At 37.2% G+C, this 25,189-nt stretch overlaps 1 protein-coding gene and 1 long non-coding RNA gene across 8 annotated transcripts in view; one reads left to right on the forward strand and one right to left on the reverse strand.

The window, feature by feature from the left end:
- Positions 1–18,209, forward strand: part of Nachralpha1 (nicotinic acetylcholine receptor alpha1) — a 127,050-nt gene extending 108,841 nt beyond the window's left edge. For all 5 annotated transcript variants that reach the window (XM_083103550.1, XM_083103553.1, XM_083103549.1 and 2 more), the window contains 3 exons: positions 5,215–5,395; positions 10,758–11,819; positions 18,000–18,209. In XM_083103550.1, coding sequence (XP_082959676.1) covers positions 5,215–5,395; positions 10,758–11,819; positions 18,000–18,203 — 1,447 coding nt within the window. In that variant the 3' untranslated portion in view covers positions 18,204–18,209. The remainder of the gene's footprint in view (positions 1–5,214; positions 5,396–10,757; positions 11,820–17,999) is intronic.
- LOC145973909 (uncharacterized) lies at positions 4,573–7,400 on the reverse strand. 3 transcript variants are annotated; one of them, XR_014439568.1, is made up of 4 exons: positions 7,160–7,400; positions 5,384–5,402; positions 5,269–5,298; positions 4,573–4,875 (listed from the first exon to the last, which is right to left on the reverse strand). It is a non-coding gene; the product is annotated as an uncharacterized LOC145973909 (long non-coding RNA). The 3 variants fall into 3 exon arrangements; XR_014439569.1 differs by having other exon boundaries at positions 5,239–5,402; XR_014439570.1 differs by lacking the exon at positions 4,573–4,875 and having other exon boundaries at positions 5,097–5,402; positions 7,268–7,400.
- Positions 18,210–25,189: the final 6,980 nt, after the last annotated feature.

Below are 25,189 nucleotides of genomic sequence, written 5' to 3' on the forward strand. Positions count from 1 at the left end.
GCAAAACGTTCGAAACCTTGTTCCAGTAGTCGCGTAAAATTGCCATTTCGCAAGAATGGCTACGGTATACTAAGTCTACGTGGAAAATCGACGAAGTAAATAAACGTCTGTATGTACGCGAAGGGCCGAGAGAATGGCGGCCAAAGGGTTGCTTAGGCACAACGACCCTGGCGCAGTACGTGCTACCGTGCTGCAAAATGCAAAGTTAAAATATGCAGGAAACGTACGTGCGGGCGAATCTCGTTACTCCATTATCACCGGATTACTGCACCTGCAGCTCATCCCAGATGCGCGTTGCGGTAATCCATTCCAGTCGCCTCGCGAGAAAACGGATATGACCTGGTAACAAAGCAACGTTCTTCTCTCCAAGTAATCGCACACGCGTAAAAAGAGCAATCGATATAGTAATTGTTTCCTCTACGATGCAGATTTGATACAAAGGGAAACGAGGAAGAGGGGAGGGATGAACTCGATAGGGCGCAAATGAAAAAAATTACCATGATAGTGAGCTATTCGTAGCGCATTCAAACTTTCACTTTGATTACATTTATGGAATAACTCTTTCTCTCACCGAACCATTTAACTCGCATTTTGCAAGTGTCAACCGCAAGCTCTCGCGTCCAGTTTCCCAGAGAAGCACTCTCGCGTGTGCCATAACACGTTATCAATTGCGGGATCAGGTACATTTCACACGCGGATACCACATCGTAAGCATCGAGATCTACGACAATAGGGAGCTTTTCTCCCTTGGAACGATCGCCGGACGGGTCGAGGGACGGTAGTAGAGAGGGTTGTAAGTAATATCGTGTCATAAAGGGTGGCCAGCGTGGAATGCGGTTGCAACGATTCAAGTTTTTCAGACCGGCAAATGTACCCCCGCTCGTGCTCTTACCTCGTCGAGATAGGACGAACTACCCATGGGATACCGATGCGGTCTAGACGACAAAGTCCGCACGTTTTCTCGAGTGAGCCGCGGAAAAGATTATCGGTGGACTTTACCGTAATGGCCGACGATTTACAATGTTGACCGTCGATGTCATCGTCGTGTTAGTTTGAGGTCCTGAGAAAGCGATTTCCGCGGAACGGTTGTTATACAACATTGCGAAATATTAAAAAATTTAATTTTTTAATTCAATTATACTTTTAGATTTTCGATATTTCCGAAATTATATATACGCATAGCTATGTTTTATACTAATTTTTTAAACTTTTATACATCTTAACTTTATATCTTTCTTTTTATTCGTGTTTATTCTAATTTATAGTTAATATTAATATTAAATTAAACATATATGTATTTATTGATATACAAAATTATAAAAACCCTCAACGTAGACTTAAAACGACCAGCAATATATCTTATATATGTCAGTTAATTAATATGTTTGATTTAGAAATAAAGATTCCAAAGAGATACAATTTTAGTCGTATTTAATGAATAAAATGAATATGAAATTAATTAATGTGGTCATGACAAATTTCGTAGCGCTGATCGGCGAGAGGATGATATCGTCTTTCATTATGTCACAAGTTCTTGCGCGAGAGTTTTTTCAAGGAGTCGTCTCTAGAAAGACAGTCGGAAAGAATGGGAGAAAAAGACGACGACGTTGTCATTAAGATTTGCGACAAGACTATGCGCCTTTCAATGCGACTCGAAGCCGTCGACGGAGGTTTTACTGCTTGCACAGAGTTCCGAGATTTACATGACGCGGTCGCACAAGAAGCGCGCCATAAAGCACGCTGAAAACGAAAAAATGTGATTAATTGAGTCTTCAAACTTTCTTGATGTAACTTGTAAAACGCGCTCGTGCGTTGTTTCTCACGATCCGCTTGCTACGTTTCTGCCTCCAACTGTCGAGATATAAATATTCGAGAGACATTTTTCAAGAGACATTTGTTTCGCTTTTTTTAAATCAATTATAAAGCAAAAATACAGTATCCCATAAGTATCTTCGAAAGATTCAGCGAAACTCCATTTAGGGGATTATTGCATTTTATATATTGTTTTACTCTCATTTATTACAAATTTCAACGAAATAGAATTCCTTGAAGCTTACTTACGAGATAATCGTGACTGCAAGAACGATTGTGACTCGTTCTACCATTAAGCGAACGATTATCTTTCCTGCGACAGAATAATGCTGCAACATCAGAGATGTAATATTTCCATAACAACGGGACTGTATCTCACCGAGAAATTCTGAGAACAAAGCTTAAATGTCTCGTTTGACAACGAGTCGCGATTGAAACGTCACTTTCAAATCATCACTCTACGTTATCAGATGACTCGTCGTTATCATCCTTCTCCTCTAATGCATGCGCATCGGAAACGTTGATTTTCAATCCGCGAAGCATTCAGCACGACCAATTTGCGGGATTAATGTAAGCAACGTTCCACACACGGGCTAATTTTCGGCATTTCCTGTCCCGTTTACCGGAATTGTGACGGCTGCTTTCACTATTCATGAAGATAGCCGTTCGATCGATCATAATTGAAAGCTATGTGGCCGGTAGAGAATGCATTGTACACAATCGATTCTCGGATAATTATCCTGGAATATCGTTTCTATCGTTATTGATGGCTGTGTGTATCAAGATTACGATGCAGCCGAATGCAGAAAAGCGAGAGATTAATATCATAACGGCAGAAATGTAATTAATGACTACGGGCGTGGGCGTGTCTGGTTTCAAAAGAATGAAAGGAAAATTATATTTCGATACATCTCTCATTATTTCAACGATTATTCGAGTTATCAAATCAGCCTTAACTTTTGCGATTCACTACAATCTGCATTTTGCACGTGCATTATTATACTGAACCGCAATAATTACAAAACTATTCTTAATTACAAACTATTCTTATTTTTACCACGCGCGCACTCTTTCCTTTTTCTTCTTCTTTCTTCTCTTTTTCTCTTTATCTCTCTTTCTCTTTCTATGCAGAGTTTGATAACAGAATTATAATTATCGGATGACCGCACAAAGTGCAGGAGACCTACATTAACGCGCAGAAGCTTGTGTAACAGGATTCGCATAGAGATGCGAGAACTTATCCGATATTCAGCTTTTGTTGCGAGCAAACGCTCGAGTTTCATGAATCGTTTCGTTAACGTTAAATACATAGTCCTTTATATGCCACGTCTATAGGAGAGAGATTTCAAATTATTATTTTTTTAAATACTAATTAATCTTCTCGATCAAGAGTTGTTTCAACTCTTTTAATCCATTTATATCAAGAGGGAGAATTTCATCTTTTTATGAATTGTTTGTATATTGCATTTTAGATATTTCAAGAATTATAAAAATTACGAGGATTTCTCTTTAAATGTATATTATTAGTAATTTAAAGAAAGAATTATAAATATAAAAGATAGAATATATTCTCTCCCTTCAGTTATTATAATAACTGCGTTTATGGATCAACGTGAAATGTTAAACAATTTTAATTATTGATCCTCCGTTATTAAGACTGTCGGTAACCATTTTCTCTGATATATATTCGCGAATACCTTATGTACATACATTTATACCTGTGTGTACACAATGTTACTCACACTATAGCAACTAAGATCATAAATTATTTTGTCGATCGACAATTTATATGTCAAAGAACGCGTCTCCTTCGTCCCGACGAACGTGGTGAGGAAATATCGCGATCGATAATATCACGACAGAGCGCAAGACGGTGCGAATGAAAAATTCACGAATTGGCGCGAAACGAATCGACACGGCAGAATTCACAGCGCGATATAACGGCCGTGACGTGCCGGACTAATAAGAATGCCGGGGCTGACCGTTAAAAGTAGTGCAACAAGTGCAAGTCGCGACAGTGACAGCTGTGACAGCGTCAGCTGGCCGCAGCGCGGTATGTATTATATCAGAAATCCGAGCGAGATCGCATTATCTCAACGAATTTATTTCGCTCGTGCGCTCTGTTTCCTTAGCCTCGCGTAATAATATCGCCCCGGTATGTTACCGGTTATCCCGTATCGTTTATACGACGGATTTTCTTATCTCGCTCACGGCGAATTTGCCTGTTCGTAACGTTCCATGTTAATTCCTCTCGAATTTTCGCAGCTTTGAACCGACAGCCGCGCTCGGTTCATCTCATTAACACGGGCTTAAATCACCTCAGTGAGATTGCAATGTAAAAATTGTTTTATTTTATAAAGTAAAAGAGTAGAAAAATAATTGAATTGAAGAATGTCGTGTTAATTTAAATGAAGAATTTTTCACTTACCGGTTAATTTCGATGAGAAACATGATTTTGTTTTTAATCGCTCATGAAAAAAAAGAGTTTGACTAGTTTTTCATACTTCTTAAGAATATTTCTTTTATAATAAAAAAATGTTACAAAAATGTTGAATTAATATATTAATTATCGTTTATTAATTAAATATTGACCAAAATATATAATAATTAATATGCTTTAAGTATGATTCTATCTCTAGACATTTATCAATGTGAAATCAAAGAATGAGAAAGAGAGAGATTAATTAATTAAAAATATTTATTACTAGGATGATTTCTTTTAGTACAAATCAGAGAGAGAGAGAGAGAGAGAGAGAGAGAGAGAGAGAGAGAGAGAGAGAAAGAGAGAGAGAGAAAGAGAATTAATTTCTAAAGGAATCGATATGGAGAAGGTGATTGAAAGCGACAGATTGGTTACAGCTGTTCAATGTACGCATCGAAGCGCACATCGCTTTGTCAAATTTTTATACAGCAACATTTGAAGCGTCGCTTCGTTTTATTCGAGATATCGATTGATGCCGTTTCTATTGACTTTACATATGGCAGGAAGCTTTAATATTCTGTTGCGGTTGCGATACATATGGTGTTCCTTTTCTTCTTCATAGATAATTTAGGAAGAGGTATCTGGAATAGAATTATGCTGATTATAAGATATTTTTCTTGTTATATAATAATGTGAAATATTTGTTTAAAGTATTTATTGCGCAGATAATAGCATGAAAAGACAAGAACAAAACATTTTATATAATATGCGCCAATTTACAAATGTACTACAATGTCACAAATGCACTAAATTATGCGATATAGTGTAAAAAAAATTAATAAATCACAAATTAATAAGTCGGTATAAAAATGCGTATTCAAATTTCAGATATTTTGAGATATAATATGTTATAATTATTAATTATATCTTAAATTGCTTAATGATAAATTATTTAAAATGTCGATTTTTTTTATTTTCAGTGCCGATGGTAATTATGAGGTAACCATTATGACTAAGGCGATTTTGCATCATACGGGGAAGGTCGTGTGGAAGCCACCGGCAATCTATAAATCATTTTGTGAGATCGACGTGGAATATTTTCCCTTCGACCAGCAGACTTGTTTTATGAAGTTTGGTTCGTGGACTTACGACGGTTACACGGTAAGCACTATAACGCAAATTAATCAAATATATAGTGTGATTATAAATAAATAGTGTGATTATTATTATATGAAGGAAAGATTATGTACATGCTCAAGTTTGCTTGTCCTATTTAAGATTAATATTAATTAAGATTAATATTACAATTTATATTAAGATTTATATTAAGATAATTTTAAGAATTATCTTTCACTGAGTTATTATAGACAAATAATATATATGTATAATTATAGTGCATAGAAAGAATGTTAAAGGACAAGTAGAAATTGCAAGACTGCTCTGATAATTATCAGACATATTTTTTTTTGTAATTCTACAGAATTAGTTCGCGAAGAATTTCACAATTCGTTGTATGAAAAAAATTGAAATTTGTAAATTCTAATGCATAACGCAAAATGATATTTATGTACGATATTTTACGACAATTTATTGCACACATGTTGCATGAACGTTAAATAAAACGAGGAATATGTCACACATATTTCCCAAAAATTGTGAAAATAGTTTTTATTACGTGTTTCAATAAAAATTCGTTCGTTATTATAAAATATATTCCATGGCTTAAATATATGAAGTATGAACGTAATTTAAATAATGTTATGCACTCAACACACATCTACAATAAATTAAATTTATATTTTTACATATATTTCGAAAAAGTTAAATTTTGCATTTTTATTATAAATTATATATATAATTTTATACACATTTTTATCATATGTAAATAAAATAAAGAGATACTTTTAATATTCATTATTATACAAATATTGTATATAAATTACTTCGAATTAATTTGTATAACAACGCATTATACGACTAAAATTTTTGGAGTGCTATTTAATTAGAGACTACTTTATGTATATTTTATCTATTTTGAACATTTATAAATGTAAAAAAGGTATCGGAAATTCCTATAATTTTACAATTTACATATTGTTATAAATTGCCGACATAAGATAATAGGAGAAGATATAAGATAAAAGAAGATAAGATTAAAACGTGTGCAAATTCAAAGCTATTTATGTAGAGCTAAAAATAGCTCCGTTAATAAAATGATAAAAATAGCTACGTTAATAAAATGATATTTAGGCTGTTATAGTTAACTACATTTTTTATAATTTTGAAAGATTGAGGCAAAAAATAATTTATAACTAAAATGAAGAACTATCGTTGAAAAATTTAAATGAAAATCTAAAAAATGTCTATAAGAAATATCTAGAACAGGTTTCTTCTCGACTAACTTTATACTAACTTTGTAAATTAGCCAAAGCTTATATCTTGATTTACGTTCTGGTCATTATACTCCAGAGAAACAAAAGAAGCTGTGATCTATTGGATAACTTTATACTTCAAAATTAACTGAAAGTAAATAATACGGCAAATTGAATACTTAAAAATTACAATATTTCGTCTCTCAAACTATCAATTGCGCATTATTTTATCGAAATTCTATCAGATTATTTTTAGTTGGCACAAGATAATGTTAGTTTTGTCCAATTTGTGTATTTTATTGTTATTAGAGATACGTTTTACGCGATAGAATTCTCTACGGAATTTTATTGCGCGTTCTAATTTCAACGCGAGAAGCAACGCGCGCGTCAATGAAATGTCACGATTTTTGGCGATTACAACTCGCGAGGCGCCTGTTTGTCCTGTCGATCGCATTTTCTCTCACGCGCAATCCGACGGGAGTAAACCCTACCCATCGTTCGATCGACGGATATATCCGTCACTGACAAATCCGCCTGTCTGTGAGAGTTTTACCGTTGTACAGTTGCGGATATAAATCCCGCGTCTGCGGGGGTAAGCCATTTCGACAGAGAAGCTCGTCCGTGCTAGCCACTTCGAAAACATAGGGCTGCTGGTGATCACCTCGTATCCACCTACGCGGTGGATAACTTCCGTTTCCGCGTTTCGATTTCGATTTTCCCCAGCGGCATGTCTTGCGGCTACATCGAGTATATTTTCCATCAGAAAAAAGACATCGGGATGAGACGAAGATAGAACGGCGCTTGCATTCAACAAATGAAGGTTAATCGATACAAAACTAATCGCAATATTTGCGGAATGTTGCAATAAATGTCAATAAAAGTCAACGTAAAACAGACGCCGATATATACATGCCTTCACAGAACAAATTTTACTGTTAGATACAAAACATTAATAAAAAAATTCGAGAACTTTTTTTAAAAATAAAGAGATGTTAATAGAAAATATTTAATGAAATTTTTAAAAGGAGAGAGGGAAACTATATATTAATTAAACTATACATTATTAATTATTATAACGCTTACATATAATGATGTAATAATTATTTTTATTTTTACTTCACAGAAAATGAATTGGATCGTTATATAAAATTCTTCTGTAATTCAAATTAAAAAGGAAAACTTCTCGATTCGTGAAGATGAAATTGAAAAATCAGGAAACGAATTCGAATAAAGAGCAAGCAGCGTAGTGAGAAAATGCGCGAGAAAGGCAACGGTGAATGAGCAACGATCGTTCATCGAACTATCGACAGATCTCGAAAGTGGTCCAGGGAGGATCAGCCGGTAACTTCGATGGCGGTCGCGAGATTTGGCTCTCGACTTTATTCCGATTCCATGGTCTGCAGACTTTGAGATAGCCAGAATATATCCAGCGCAGCCATTAGAGGTATCCAATTTCTTCCGTTCGCTTCTTCCGTTCTTCTTCCTTTCGTCCTTTTTTTCCTTTCCTTTCCATGTCTCTGCTCTCTTTCTCTCTCTTTTAAACAATAGTGTATCTAGAAAATCGATTGTGGCGAGGGATAAAATGGATTTCGGCGACTCGTAGCTGATCGAGAAAACCTCTCGCAGCACAGAACACAAATACATATATACAGGATGTCAGTTATATGTATTTCTTGAGGAAATAAAAATCGAGTTTCTTTCAACAATTTACTTTGAAAGCAATATCTCTTTTTGTAACTTTATAATTTTCAACATTAAATATACAAGCGATTAAAATCTCAGATTAAGATTTCGGTAAAATAAGATATTCATGAAATTAACTTAAAGGATAAAATTTCATTATTTGTATTTCTGAGGTTTTATTTTTTAATTTTTTTTTGCAGGTATTTATATGATACCACTTTTAAATTTTTCCACTTATTTATAATTTAAAAATTGTTTATACTTGATGTTAAAATAAGTAGCATTCTTAATTTAGTTTTTAATATTTGTATATGAAACGAAGGTATACCAGATACTCTGCATATTGCTTTATAATGTAAATCGATACATGTATATCCAAAGCATACCGTGAAAGTCAACGTATAGGCCACGAGATGTTATTTATCGCGCGAGAGCTGTATCAGAAATGTCTTCGAATAGAAGTCGCGCAGTCCATAAATTTCAAGGCGCAGCAGTTTAAAGCACAATGACAATTCTAGTTATTGTCTTCTTCTGGTGTGAATAGCGCAAAACTATATTCTCGCTTTTATATGTATCGTGCATTTCGTATACGAAATACTTTGGAACAATGTAATTTGTTGGTATGAGATTTATATTCTTCCGAAAATAAGCACGCGCGCGCATCTTCTTAATTAAAAAAGATATTAATTTATTCGTCTATAATAATTTAAACATTACTTGTCGCATTATTAGATGAGACAACGCAACTTAATTTACGAAAAACGTCAATAACATTTGTATATCAACGTGCTTATATGCATATGTAGAGCTACGTCGCACAGATACATATATACTTGTTTTGTCAGAAAGTTCCTTCCGTGATGCGGATTATCCTGAGCATCGATTAGACAGCGCGCTAAGATAATAATCTTTGGACACTCCAAGTACCTTCCTTAGCTATATCTACTGATTTATCTCTTGCTCTCTCTCTCTCTCTCTCTTTCCCTCTTATCGGTGTGTTTATGTACTGCATCGGATGCCGAGCAATTGAGGATTAGAATAGCAGGCGCGGCGGGACGGAATAACAATTTGAATTTAGCTATCGCAGTTTTGAATCAAATCTCTCGAGATCGTTTCAACGTGATTCGAAAGCCGGAGATTCATTCTGAAGATTAGTTAGATTACAGATCTTGAGGCGGATTACCATGCTATTGCAAAAACAAGATGTCTCAGATTAAGCTAATGTGTTTAGACGATTAAATCAGCATATTTTTATGTGATCAGCATATTTTTATTTTTATAACAATTCTTTCTTTCTATATATATGATTTATATTTGGTTAAAAAACAAATAAGAATAAAAATAAAAACTTATAGTTTAACAACGGTTTTAATTTGCTTACTTTACATAAGCTTCCCAAAGGAATAAATAATTGAAAATTATTAATATATAAAATTGTCTTTGCATTATTTTATCATCATTTCTTCTTACAAAATTATACATATATATGTATATAAATAAAAGAAATTTTTATTTTAATATACATTATTCTAAAATATGAAAATTAACAATCAATTTTACTTAATAATTTTTTCTTGAGAGTTATAGCAGTTCCAGTTGCAGGAATGTTTTTTTTAATCACTCGAATAATATATTATGTATATTATTTGGAAGAATCTGAAAATATAAAATATGTTAGAGAATATATATTTACGAAAGAATTAAAAAATTCTAGCTTTTTATTATACTAATACATAGTGTACATACTCTTTGATAATTTTGATTTTTATTATTAATGTGTAACGAGATTTTTATTATTAATGTGTAACAGTTGTAATAATTAAAATTATTTTTCGGTTGATATATAAATACACATATACACACACACATATAGTATGTCATTACTGTTATATATACATATAAAAGAAATTTACGCGAATTTTACACAATGCTAAATATCTAGATTGTATTAAGTATTTGTTGATGTAAAATATAAATTTGTCAATAATACAATATGTACATATATGTATATATATGTTATGTTAATATACAAGTATATGTGTGTATGTCGCGACAAAACGCGTTTTAAAATAAAATATTTATACATATGTATATTTGCGTGCGAGATATGCATGTCATTGTGTCAATATTAAACAAAGCATTATGAAAGATACGAAACTTTAGTGTTGAAATATTACGCGGAAAATATTTTCTTTGAAAATTCAAACAACACAATATTCTACAATTACATAATATTGAAACATTCAGAAATAATTATCTACAGGATTATGATTATTAGCCAACTGAGATTTGATAGGAAGAATTTATTACGACTCTACTACAGATGATAGATTTTACGATTGCATTTTCTACTTGGCCAAAACTACACAAATAAATATCTTATGCATTTATAAAAATTGTGATTCTTCTGCTAAATTTCGCTCAATCTTCATTCGACTCACGTTCGATTTCTCCATCCGTATTTGCAGGTCGACCTGCGGCATCTTTTGCAGACCGAGGATTCGAATAAAATCGATGTTGGGATCGACCTGACCGATTATTATATCTCCGTCGAGTGGGACATCATAAAAGTGCCTGCCGTGAGGAACGAGGCGTTCTACATATGCTGCGAGGAGCCCTACCCCGACATCGTGTTCAACATCACCCTGCGCCGCAAGACCCTCTTCTACACGGTGAATCTGATAATACCGTGCGTGGGCATATCCTTCCTATCGGTGCTGGTGTTCTACCTGCCGAGCGACAGCGGCGAGAAGGTTTCGCTGTCTATCTCGATATTACTATCGTTGACGGTGTTCTTCCTGCTGCTGGCCGAGATAATACCGCCCACGTCGTTGACGGTGCCGCTTCTGGGCAAGTACCTGCTCTTCACGATGGTGCTGGTGACGCTGTCGGTGGTCATCACGATAGCCGTGCTGAACGTCAACTTCCGCTCGCCCGTGACCCATCGCATGTCTAAGTGGGTGCGGGTGGTGTTCATCCAGGTCCTGCCGCGGTTCCTCCTCATCAAGCGGCCGAAGAAGGACGACGACGACGACGAGGACGAGGGTGGAAACGGCGCCGGTCGTGGCGCGGACGATGACGCCGACGACGACGGCGCCGACGACGAGGACGATGACGATGACGACGACGACGACGAGGACGATGTCGAGGCGGCGAACGGCAAGCCGCCCGAGGGCATCCTCACCGATGTGTTCCATGTACCAGAGACTGATAAGTACGACACGTACTACGGCAAGAGGTTCAGCGGAGAGTACGAGGTACCGCCGCACGGGTTGCCACCGCCGGCTACGAGGTACGACCTCGGCGCCGTTGGCACCGTCGGCACCGTCGCACCCTGCTTCGAAGAGCCCCTACCCTCGCTGCCACTGCCGGGGGCGGACGACGATCTCTTCGGACCGGCTAGTCCCGGATATGCTCACGAGGACGTCAGCCCCACCTTCGAGAAGCCGTTGGTACGCGAGATCGAGAAGACCATCGACGACGCTCGCTTCATCGCTCAACACGCCAAGAACAAGGACAGATTCGAGAGCGTGAGTAGTATTATTATTAATATATTGATAGGAGAAATATATTAAGTGACGAAAAGTCACATTTTTATATGCTTTTAAATAAGCTATTTATGAGAACACTCGTCGATCATAAGTCATTAATTGAATGAAACTTTGTGGATATACAGGGTGTATCTGAAATGATGCACTAAACTTTAGGAGCGTATTCTAGAGGTCAAAATAAGACTTTTTTTTCTCATGAACATGGGTCTGCAAATGAATCCCCCATCCGAGCTAAAATTCGAAAATGTGTGAAATTGACCAAACATTCGCAACGCAAATTTATTTATCTCTCAAGAGAGGGTGATAGGTAACGTCAAAACCTTTTTTTTTTCTGAAATACAGCCAATTTTTAATTTTTTCCCCAAACTTTAGGGGCCTCTAGCTCGGAGGGGGGTTCATTTGCGGACCTATGTTCATAGGAAAAAAAAAATCTTATTTTGACCTCTAGAATACGCTCCTAAAGTTTAGTGCATCATTTCAGATACACCCTGTATATGTTGTCTTAAGACACATGAATCGCAAGTACATTTGTCACACACACATATATCGTACATTTTATTTTTTATTTTTACCGACGATTTAAGATGATTGCATCGAGAAACAAGTATTTGTTGAAAGCAATCAATTTTTATAAATAATTTCAAAAAAATACTTTGCATTTTTTATTACTTTTTATTTTGTACATTTAATCTTGTTTTCTTTTAAATAAGCTATTTATGAGAACACTCGTCAATCATAAGTCATTAATTGAATGAAACTTTGTGGATATATATGTTGTCTTAAGACACATGAATCGCAAGTATATTCCATTCATGCTGTATTGTCCGTTAAAGGTATGACTTTTGACCTTAAAATCAAACGCCCACTTATTTATGTAACTTTTAAACTTTATGCAACAGAGAAAAAATGTTTCTGCGTGGTATAAAAGTTTGTCAGAATTAATAAATGCCTTATAAATATCGCACAATATGCTTTAAATATCACAAAGTTGTAAATTTTCAATTATATTCTTAGTATTATTAGATTATTCTGTAGAATAATTTCTGTAGGCTCTGTATAAAACAGCATATTTTTATTTAATATTAATTTGACAATACTTTATGATATATTTTTATAATATATTTAATAATATATCTTTAACAATTTTTCTTTATTTATCATGAAATATTTAATCTATTTTGTCAGAATTTTGTACTCAGAAACCATTTTCTGTAGATTTAAAAAGTGATATCCAAAAGAACATTTTAATTTAATTTTTTTTTAAATTAAATTGCAACACTTCAAAGCGTGAACGAAATTGAGATTATTTGATTTATAAATTTTCTCGAACAATTGTATCTCTCGATTACGAGTTTGTAAAACCACTGAAAGTAGTAGTTTGCAGAACATCGATTGTTTTGTAATGATTGAACATATACGGTAGCTACTCCGTTTTACATGATACAAAAAAACGATGATTTATATTGAATATCACAAAGTCTAATGCTATCGAGGGAGAGGATTGTCGCACGTTTTATTATTGCGCAGCATTTCGGAGCGAGATGGTAGCGAAATATAATAGTTTTTGATCGTAATATATCGTATCACTATGGTACGCGGATGACAATAATGTCGTGTGTATCATACGTAACTGCCTTTGTGATTCTGCACGCAACGCAATGAATCTCTCACTATTCGTGATTCATAACACTATAAGAGGATTATTGACTTTCATTACAAAAAGGATAATGTGCATAGAATATTCATTTATTTATGATATCTGAAATAATGTTAGATTTGCATGAAGTCTCATCGTCAGGATGAGAAAAGTTCGCGAGGTTTTATGGCGAGCCCGCCATAAATTCGATAAATTCGAATTCTCAAATCGAGAATAAGCGAAAATTTTAAAAATGCGCTCTATTATTTTTAGGAGCGATACTATTATTTGTGGCGTTAAACATGATCAAGCTTACACAAACTGTTTCAAATTTGATTCATTTTCTGGTATCCACTTTTGGCATCTTTCAAATTGTATAGGTTTCGAGATCAAGCGCAATATATGTGCGTTTATATCCAACGAAAATTTCAAAATAACTTCTGTTTCTTATAATGATAATGTGCATAGAATATTCATTTATTTATGATATCTGAAATAATGTTAGATTTGTATGAAGTCTCATCGTCAGGATGGGAAAGCTCGCGAGGTTTTATGGCGAGCCCGCCATAAATTCGATAAATTCGAATTCTCAAATCGAGAATAAGCGAAAATTTTAAAAATGCGCTCTATTATTTTTAGGAGAGATACTATTATTTGTGGCGTTAAACATGATCAAGCTTACACAAACTGTTTCAAATTTGATTCATTTTCTGGTATCCACTTTTGGCATCTTTCAAATTGTATAGGTTTCGAGATCAAGCGCAATATATGTGCGTGTATATCCAACGAAAATTTCAAAATAACTTCTGTTTCTTATAATGATAATGTGCATAGAATATTCATTTATTTATGATATCTGAAATAATGTTAGATTTGCATGAAGTCTCATCGTCAGGATGAGAAAAGTTCACGAGGTTTTATGGCGAGCCCGCCATAAATTCGATAAATTCGAATTCTCAAGTCGAGAATAAGCGAAAATTTACAAAATGCGCTCTATTATTTTTAGGAGAGATACTTTTATTTGCGGCGTTAAACATGATCAAGCTTACACAAACTGTTTCAAATTTGATTCATTTTCTGGTATCCACTTTTGGCATCTTTCGAATTGTATAGGTTTCGAGATCAAGCGCAATATATGTGCGTGTATATCCATCGAAAATTTCAAAATAACTTATGTTTTTTATAATGATGTGTTCCGCATTGTATCTTCGTTACGAATCATCTAAATTGCTCTATGCCCGGTTTTATAGCTCGTGATCCGAATTCTCATATTTTAGACGGATCTCGCGATCGGTTTCGTGCGATATTTCGGATTTTATAGCGTATCTAAGATACACCGCGATCCGACTCAAACGCGTATACTCTAGAGATTTGGAAATCTCCTTCGTAAAACCGGAAAAGAATCAACTCCGTCGGATCTCGACGATAGACATAATCCGCAGCAACAGTCATGAAATAACGCAGCTGGAAATATTGCGAACGCGGATGTTAAACAAATGGAAAGATTTCCTTCTCCATCTCTTCTTGCCTTTTGCTTGTTAAACATATGAATAGATTTCTTTCTGCCTCTTTCCATATTGTTTCCCTCGCATTTACCGCACCATTCTCTCAAGCAATAAAAAAGAGACATCTTTGTATGCAGAATGATCATCAGCCATTTTGAATGAAAACGTCGACGGAAGAATATCTGGCTTATGCTTCGCACAAAGTTATTTAGAATTGTCGAAAAACGGGCATTTGACGTTTCTTTTTACGAATAAATCTTTTCCCACGCAGCGAGAAGTCAAATAAGATTATCTTCTTACAACTTTCCAACTAAGTATTTTAGTAGTATTTTAATAACTTAATCTTAAATTGAAACTTTTTATTAGAACAAAGTTATTCCAAAAATTAACAAAAGAAATAGAATATAATATTCCGTTATTAAAATAAAGCTAACTTTCGAAGCTTTATTTTTTCATTTAAAAAAATTATTTTAACATTTCGATATTTTTTCTGATAAAAATCGAATGTCAAACTATACGAAAAATGATATCGTGCGTTCAATTTTCACGAGGGTACGTCTCGCGGTTAAATCGGAACCTTGTGATTCCGGATATGTGTTGATTTCCGGATTTATATAGTTTGCCAAGGCATATCTTCGGATATCTTGGTGCCATGGCAAACCAAATTCGATGAAGCTTCACTTAAAACCCTCCCTCTCTTTCTTCAATGCGCGCATAACTTATTTGCGCAAAGTATACGGTGGAGAACGCATTGCGGCAAAGTGCCGTTCATTGCCAAATGCGCCCGTTTTGCGGCAAGTGTGTACATACCGAGTGCTCAGAAAGTATTATTTTGTAAGATTAAAATTATGAAGGAAAAACTCGAATAATTTTTTATGTAAAAGTTTAAATAAATCTGAAATTTTGGCAGTTTATATAAAAAAATATTGTTCTACATCTCTATTTTAATTTCATTTCACGTTTGCGTTATAAATATATCTACACGAAATTCTTTATCAAACGTAAATATAACTTTGCAAAATTATATTTAAATTATTACAAGATGAGTTTACATTTTTCTATTCCTAGAAAGAAAGAAATTTATATTTATAACAGTTGTATTTTATTTTACATTTATTTAATTACATTGAAAAATGTTCTTTGAAACGGTATATCAAATACACTGTATATAGAACAATGTGGGTGTATCCATAGCGAGTGCACATTGTATGCTTATCACTTTATGTATACCATGTAATAACATACATACATATATATACGTTTCAAAATGCACATATACATAACAAAATATGCAAATGTATTTTTTGTAGTAAAGGATAGAGTATGATGCGGTAGCCAATTTCGTTGTTGTAGCCAAGTTTTGGCTCAACTCGATTTCGTAGAACCGCATAGTGCCGCTTCATCTTGCATGGAATCATACTTTTTTAATCGTATATACAAAATATATGTACATAAAATTACAAAAGAAATCGAAAGAATCTTTTATGTGAGTGAAATGTAAAATGTGAGATACTGTCAATACTTTGTCAGATTTTAAAAGAGTTGAGTTTGAATAAAAACTCGGTTGCAACACGAAACATTTAAACATTAAACGAAATTGCGCAGAAATCGGCACTAAGCCTTTATATTCTTGATCAAATACTTTAATTTTACTTTAATTTTATTTACTAATTTATCTTTAATAATTAATTTCATATTGCACGTATACACAGTTTTTTAAATTAAATATATATATATAATTTAATATATAATACATATATATTAAATTAAATATGTACAAATTATATATTCATTATATAATGAATATATTTCATCAAAAAATTTGTATGACATAATTAAATGATTATTAGTTTTTAATTATTTTGATTATACAAATACACATGGTTGTTTTTCCGTGCACTATCAATGAAATGAAAAAGGAAGGAAGGAGGGAGAATGAAGGAGGGTTTATTCGCTTTCTGATATCTTGACCTTAAAGATCACGTATCGAAAATGCTCTCAGCGCAAAGATGTTTCTCCCGTGGATCTCGCGACGAGCAGAGCGGGAAGAAAATACGAGGGAAATGGTGATCGGAGTAGTAGCGAAGTAACGGCCTGGTGCATTGTCCTTGTGAAAGTATCATAAAAGTATTGGGTGAGACTGTTTTATCGTGTCTCCCTGGCACCCCCCTTGTCGCAGTGAGAATCTGTATGGAAGTCAATACACCGTTAGCGCGATGGATCGATCGACCTTTTCTCTTTTCCGCGTTTCCTTCTTTCTCTTTCTATGCGAGAAGCTGACGCAGTATGTCGAGGGTGCTCCAGCGGATCACATTAGATAGGAACTCGTTCCCTAGCTCGTCGTATACCAAATGCCCTGCAAGTTGGATAACAGATATGCTTGGCAAGTTGTTGATACTAAACATGCGCGCAAGAGACTCTCGATCCAGTCTCTTGTGTCTTTACGAGATCCATATGCAAAGAATGCACAGAGAGGTCATTTCTCTATAGGAGACATTTGTTTTGATGCGGACTGTAGATGAGTCTGTAGTTGAATTAATGATGAGGAAAAACGCTCGCTTCTCAATAAAAATTTTATTGAGAAAAATTACTTCTTTTAATAAACTTAGAATTTTTTAAATAATTGTTTAAACAATTATTAATATATAAACGATTTATAAATAAGTATTTTTCGAAACAATTAAAAGCTATATATTAAAAATACTAAAAAGTATATTTTTTCTCTAATTCTTATACTTCTTTTTTTCTTGCAAATAATTAAATAAAAATTATGTTTAAGTTTAATTTGTCTGTACAAAGTAAATTTGAACAAACTAAAAATACATCCACACATTCTTTCATATATTATTAAAGTTTCATAATTTTTTGAATTTTTAAGAAATTCTTAATTCTCTGTTGTTCTTGACAAACGCAATTTTAAATTTGAATCTTACGATGAATCATCGAAAGGTCGCTGATTATTTCACAGCAAGATAAATAATTAATTACGATCGTACGTTTCGTTTGGATTGTCCCCAGGTGGAGGAGGATTGGAAGTACGTCGCGATGGTGCTCGACCGGATCTTCCTTTGGATCTTTACGCTGGCCTGCGTGTTTGGCACGGCGTTAATTATCTTCCAAGCGCCGAGCCTCTATGACACGACGAAGCCGATCGACATCAAATACAGTAAGATTGCCAAGAAGAAGATGATGCTGATGAACATGGGCCCCGAGGAGGACTAGTCGACGATCTCGCGCGGCTTCGTGCCGCGTCCACAGTGTCGGCCGCCTAATCGCCGACGACGGCGTCGTCCACGTCATCACCGTCGCCGTCGTCGACGTCGCCGTCGCCGCCGCCGCCGCCGTCGTCGTCGTCGTCGTCGTTATTGTCGTCGTCGTTGCCGTCGTTCCCCGCGGCCGCCCATCATCGAAACTGCCGATTTTCGCGTCGACGTGGAAGAGGACCCTCTCTCGAACTCACGCTGGTGCCAAAGATACGTGGTCCCGGACGGATGACACCAAGAAGATGGACACGCAAGTGAGGGGATCAAGCGATGCGATGAGCGGATCACGAACGAATGAAATTCCGCCGGATAAATCCGTGAAATGGGATACTGTAACCCTCCTCGAAGAGGATAGATCGGTTGAACTTTGGTCCGATTACCCTTCGGGATGGAGATAAGATAAGGGCGTGCGACCGCATGATACACGAGAGTAAGAGAGCTTTCGTGACAGAGTGAGATAAAGTGAGATAGAGCGCGCATGTGTATGCGTGTGTGTATGCGTATGCATGTGTGTGTGTCGGGGAGGAAAAACGGAGGAAGTAAACGAGGAACGCGAAAAGGAACGATAGAGAGAGAATGGGTGCGAAAATGGGTGCGAAAGAGGGAGAGAAAGGGAGAAAGAAAGAAAGAGAGACAGAACAAGCGAGAGTTTGGACGAAAGGGAGAGAGAGAGAGAGGTGAAAAAGTGCCAAATACGCGAAAAACACGCGCACCGTATTTTTGTAAATCTGGTTTCATACGTAAGGCTAGAGTCGTGCGGCGAGACGTCGAACTGCCCGAACTGCCGATTTTATATAAGAAGACGTTTACAGCGCGCGAGGAGATGCGTAGTACACCGAGGTACCGATTCACACCCATTTACATCTATACTTACATACATATATGATACATTACACACGCGTCTGGCACATACATATACACATACATACATATATATATATATATATACATATATATACATATATACCATATATGTACCGGCATCAACGTCACTCACGCGATATACTTATATATTAACGTATGAACACGCGCGTGCATCTTTCGACGCATTTCGTGGAGCATACGCGCAAAAAACATTTTCACGCACGCGTTCGCGTTGACACGGCGAAGGAGAATCTCTGTGCGCTTTAAAGAAAGTTTTTTCGGAGATATTCTCAGCCCTCCCGCAGGATTTTACAGATTTTTCTGCAAACTTTCTTATTTGTATCCTGCAAGTTTAATACCTTTCATATTTCAACGTGTCAAGTATTTCCAAATTATGTACTTTTGCTACAAAACATCCGGAAATTTACCCGCGCGGATCTACGGTCGATCGACAAGATGACAATCTGGAACATTGCATCTACCGATCTGTCGATCCACTTTTCGATGGTATCATCGGCGTTCTTCTCTCGAATAACGATCGCCACTTGATACGGATATCGATGTGCCGTTATCGACGCGATTCGAGTAATTTACACGGGCGGCCAATTATCGAAGCAAATTATTCAATTGATCGATTATTCCGACGTATCGAGTGGCCTGGACAGCATTCAAGCAGCTGACGAGAGGCACGACTACCGGGAATAATTGATTGGCAAAATAATTTGCGCGAAACATATCCGCTCGTCGATTTGTCCCATAATTAATGTCATTGATTAATGGCGATCTCTGGAACGGGTCGTCGCTCGCGTTTGGGCGCTCGTCCCCCTTCGCCGTAAAACGCGCGCACGTCCGAAGATCAGGGGACGAGAGGGACCGAAAGTCACGAGAGAGAAGCAAGCATAAATTGAACGACAATTATGCAAACAACTGCCAATTTTTAGACGTGGTCGGTCTCCGTCTGAATCACTTGGTCGGCTTGTGAAACAAGAAACGATATAAATGTGGCGTCGGTAGGGTAATAAGACGATCGAATAGCTCGGATAAAAGCGATAGGGTTCGCCAACGTGCTAAAAAGCGGTTTCGGCCACGAGCCAACTCGTCCAACTCGTGCTGAAATTCGATCGAAGGACGAATTTGTTATCCTTTTTCTCGGTTTCCTCTTTTTCGAAAATTGAATTTTAACTAAAGTTACGCGAGCATTTCACGATTAAAAGAATTAAATCAAGAATCAATTTTGTCAACAATTCACATGATTGCCGGAACAAATAATCACGTCGTGAATAAATAATCGCAATAATTTTCGTCTGTCGATATTAATAACGGATATCGATATTTATTTCGAAGGTGGGATATTTTGACAAAAGCTATTTTATTTTGTGATTGAGTAATTTGCACGATAATTATTTTTCATTGTATTAAAACAATTTAATTAATGCGATTAATTATTAATTACGACGTTGAAAAAGCAAGCTCTCCGAGAGATATGAATTAACGTTTGTCTATATGACGCTGTACGTTGATTATCGACGTAAATATATTACCGTTATAAAAAGATCAAATTCAATCTCCTATAAAATTCAGTCATAAAGCACGAGGGTTCAAGGTGGCTCGTCCGGAGCGCGAGTATCAATCGTGGTTCATCTCGTTCATTTTTTTTCGGCTTTCTTTCATCAATTACAACACGCTACGTATCATTTCTTCTTTCTATCGTATATACATCGCGAATCGATACTTGTAAAAATAAATAAGAAAAAAATAAGAGAAAGAAAGAGAGAGAGAGAGAGGAAGAAAGGGGAACGAGAAAGAGGAGCACTCGGGGACGCAAGAAAGCTCTCGACGTGTTTGCTCCTAACGTCGCGATTGGCTGGCATAGTCACGTCGAGAGCATTCCGTCATCGAGGGGGAGGGGGTGTTAACAGGAGCCGAGATGACGAGACAGGAACCGCGGAACATGAGAAGGATACCAAGGATAAGGGTCCACGGTAAGAACGCGACAGAAGTTAAAGATGACACGGTTTCGGATAGTTTTACTTCGTTAGAGAGAGAAAGAAGCCAAAGAGGGATGGGGGGAGAGCGGGGGGAGATGGGAGAGAAGACAAGACGTAATTAGAGCCGCTGGAGATTAAACACACACGAGCGCACGCACGCGTACACATACACATATTTACACACTCGCGCACGCGCTTAACACATACTCATAGGCATACGAGAGTACGTACTCTATGTCTAACATCTATACATCACATACACATACACGTATACATACGTACGTATACATTGTTTATACGCCGATGAGGAACGAGAGGGGGCGAGGGCCGAGAAGAGCGTTAGAACGCTCGCATGGCCCCTGCCCGGCGATATAATAATCAATTTATTTGCTCACGTAAAAGGTAATATGGTATAATATATTTCATATATGTGTATAATAGGTGTAAAAAGATTAATTACATTAATTGATTAATTGTACAATCCGCGTGCGAGCAAGCGTGAGAGAGAGAAAGAAAGAGAGAGAGAGAAAGAGAAAGAGAGAAAGAAAGAGAGAGAGAGAGAAAGGATGAAGGAGAACATTCCATTTGCCAAGCCGTACGAGGCGGCGGTGCTTGTTGACATTGTGACAGATGTGACAGGAGGCTTTGGTGTGTCTCGCTGTCGCATCATATGGATCGTCGGCTACGATCAAGATACACGTGTCTTTGTGCGGAAACGCGGAGGAAGGGGGAAGGGGGATTAAACGAGTCGATCGAAGAAGGAGCCAGATTGGAGGAGAGCTTGCCACTCTCTCGAAATAGCGAGGAAACAGTTTGCGAGGAGACTAAATATCGAGGGGTGGATAAGGGAGATGAGGAACTAGAAGGCGTGGGAGCTCCGATAATCATCGCTTTTATTCTTACCGATCGCTAAAGGGATCAACCCTCCCTCGAGGTGGAAAGAATAGCGGAAGACCTCGCTTCTCGGCGATTAATTAACGAGGCAACCACGGAGGACGAGGCAGGGCGGAGGGGTCTATGGAGCACATGCATGCACACGAGTGCAGAAGGCGAGAACAAGAAAAAAGCGAACGAACACAATGGCGGGTGAGTCGACAGTGACTGTAAAATCACCGATGTTCGGCAGCTGCGTCTATCGTAGTCGCGAGACGCGTGTAAATAATCGGCGGGGAAATCGAGATAAATCACGACCAATTTTCAATGACAATGAGATCTCATTTATCCATCTAATTATTAAATGGATCTTGAAACTAGATTTCGACGAGTAAACATATAATTGATTTGTTCTCTCGTACATGGGGCGAAATATTTCCGTATACAAACGATTAGATTAATTGCTTGAGATTAATTAATAACGCGTTACACGCACGTGAATGTCGAGAAATTTTCTTGGCTCGTAACGGTTATAAAAAAGGATCCGTTCCGCTTTTGTAACATACGGTTTTTTACATCGAGAGGGATATTAAAGGGGTAATCCCTTGCGTGTAACGCGGGGGTTAAAATAACTTTATGGGTTTGCCGCTCTATCCCTTTGACTACCTTTACGTCATCAACACGATAAGATAATTCTCAAATGTTTCCGCGAAAAAAATTTACTTGCGACACAAATCGTTGGGCACTATCTCGTTTTCTAAATCTGCTCCTGCACACGCAGTTTCTGTCTCTTTCTCTCTCTCTCTCTCTCTTTCTCTCTCTCTCTCTCCTCTCTCTCTCTTTCTTTTTTTTTTTTGCGCGATTCCGAATTCGATCGATAGTTCGCGCGATAAGCATCACCGGATTTATCCTGGCAGCCGGTATATTTCGGACGCGTCATCATCCGCGCATTCGTGATTTGTTATGAATCTATAATCGGAATAAATCGCGAAGGCGCGCTGCGTCAAACGGCGTTTGTCATACGAGCGATCGCAAATGCAAGGCTCATTTTCGCGTGCCGGCGTATGTTGTCATCGAAAATTGGTCGGTTCGCCAGAAAGGGCGAGAAGAGAGGGAGGAGAGAGAGAGAGACAGATAGACACACACACACACACACACACACACACACACGCACACATACACACGGAGAACGACCCGATTTCTCGTCCGTGCACGGTGGTTAATCGATACTGCGTGGCTGGAACACACGAGCCGATAAAGCGCGCGCCAACGACCGTTACTACGATAATAAATAAATATCGATTATCGCGCGAGAGGAAGAGGATTCGCCTCTCATCCTCTTTACGGCTCGCATCTCCCCCTCCTCCTCCCCCTCCCCCTCCCCCTCCCCCCTTCCGCCCGCCCGCTACCATTCTTCCGAGAGAGTGTGATAATCGTAAACAACAATGTAATTAACGCGATCGTGTAACGATTATTACGACGAAGGAGAAGAAGATTGGAAAAAGTGGAGGATGATAGCAACGGTGATAGCGACGACGATAAGAATATAATGTTAGTTACATATAGACTGTTCGTATAATCGGTGATAATCGATTACAATGCACGATAAAATGACGAGAAATGTACATAGAAGGAGCGTTTAAAGTATTGGACTTTGAATTAGGGGTTGCGAGTCCGCGGATCGGTCGCGTCGCCTCCTCGACTTTTAGCTACGATCGATCACGAAAATTGTATAATCGGCGCAATTTTCTCGATCATTATTATCGTAGAATTGTTATGAGAAAAGAAGGGCCCGCTTAGAGTCCAAGCGCAACTGTGTAAGTGTACGTAAGTATTTATGATATAATTGTAAGTATTGTCTCGAGAAAGACACGTACAGGAGAGCGTCGAATATTTCGGTCCACTTTGGATCTTCCCTAATGGCTCAGAAAGATCTCAGAATTGTAGAAAGTTATGTAAAAATTATGTAACTGGCCTCTACAATTTTCTCGATTGGAATCGAATAAACTTTTGGAATTCGATTGATGTAATTATTCAATCGAATCATTAATGTTGAATTGAATTACATAGCTGCATCCTCGAGTAATTATGGCGTTCCAACTACATCGAAGGATAAATGTATATCGCAAAATTACGCATAATGCGCTGTTGAAATGCAATCTTGTATAGAAAGAACAGAGGGAGAAGGAAAAAAAAATTCTCTCTTCCTTTTTTTGTTATTCCGTTGAACAGACGCTATAGGAAAATTGTACGCAGTTACATAAAGGCTACATAACTTGATATATACATATATATCGGTGAAACTGTATAAATATTAGACGCTATCGATTGTAATCGTCATTATCAACGAAATGCGCGGGTGACGTGCCGGAAGGGCAGAACAACTCTTTTCTCGTCCCTTCTGTTAGAGTCTCTTCACCCCGTAAACGTCGCCAGGAGGCTCCAATCACGCGTCTTCCTGTAATCGAATCACCTTTGCCTCCCCCATTCCCGTGTTAAGGAAAATAGCTAGAAAAAAGTTTGTAGAAATGAGGTACGCGTAGTTTTCCGATAGCCTCGATAATCAGCGGAGACATGGCGAGTTACTAATGATTGAGAAGCTATCGTTTGTAGCTGAAGCATCGCATCTTGCGGACGATTCCGGCATTTTTGGCGATTATCGCTCCTTTATTTCATTTCATCTCTCGTCACGTTTCTATATTCTAGTTCAAAATTTCGCACGAGTTTTATCAGAATCCCAACTTGGAGCATGAAACTTCAATAAAAGCAAAGCTATGGTATCCATCTAAATCTTTGAAGAAAATTAAATGTACCTCGAACATTCTGCGCCACGTATGCGTTTCTTACAAGTAATATTTCTGCACGTCACGTCATGATCACTCGTAACATGCATACCTGTATTATAAATAATATCTCTGGAGCAAGAGAGAGGGAGGGAAGAAGAGAGAGAAAAGGAGCCGTTACCTGTCAGATCGAGAGACAAATCGGGTCGCGAGATAATTGCGATTTCCGTTTTCATTCGGCATTCGCCGTTTCTTCTCCCTTCTCTACCACCCTCGCTTCTTTCTCCTTTCATTTTGCGAATTCCGCGTCCGGAGTATTTCATTACATCCGCGCCAGGCTGGGAACGAAGCTCGCCGGTGTAATTGAATTTTTCAGTCACTTCAGCCTTTGGCAGAAACGTGATTCATTAGTAGTGCAAACGGCGGTGGAAAATTAG

The sequence above is a fragment of the Camponotus vicinus genome, unplaced genomic scaffold (genome assembly GCF_025532165.1).
Source record: "Camponotus vicinus isolate PSW18456_S1 unplaced genomic scaffold, iyCamVici1.0 SCAF_6, whole genome shotgun sequence".
In the NCBI taxonomy this organism is placed as follows: Eukaryota; Metazoa; Arthropoda; class Insecta; order Hymenoptera; family Formicidae; genus Camponotus; species Camponotus vicinus.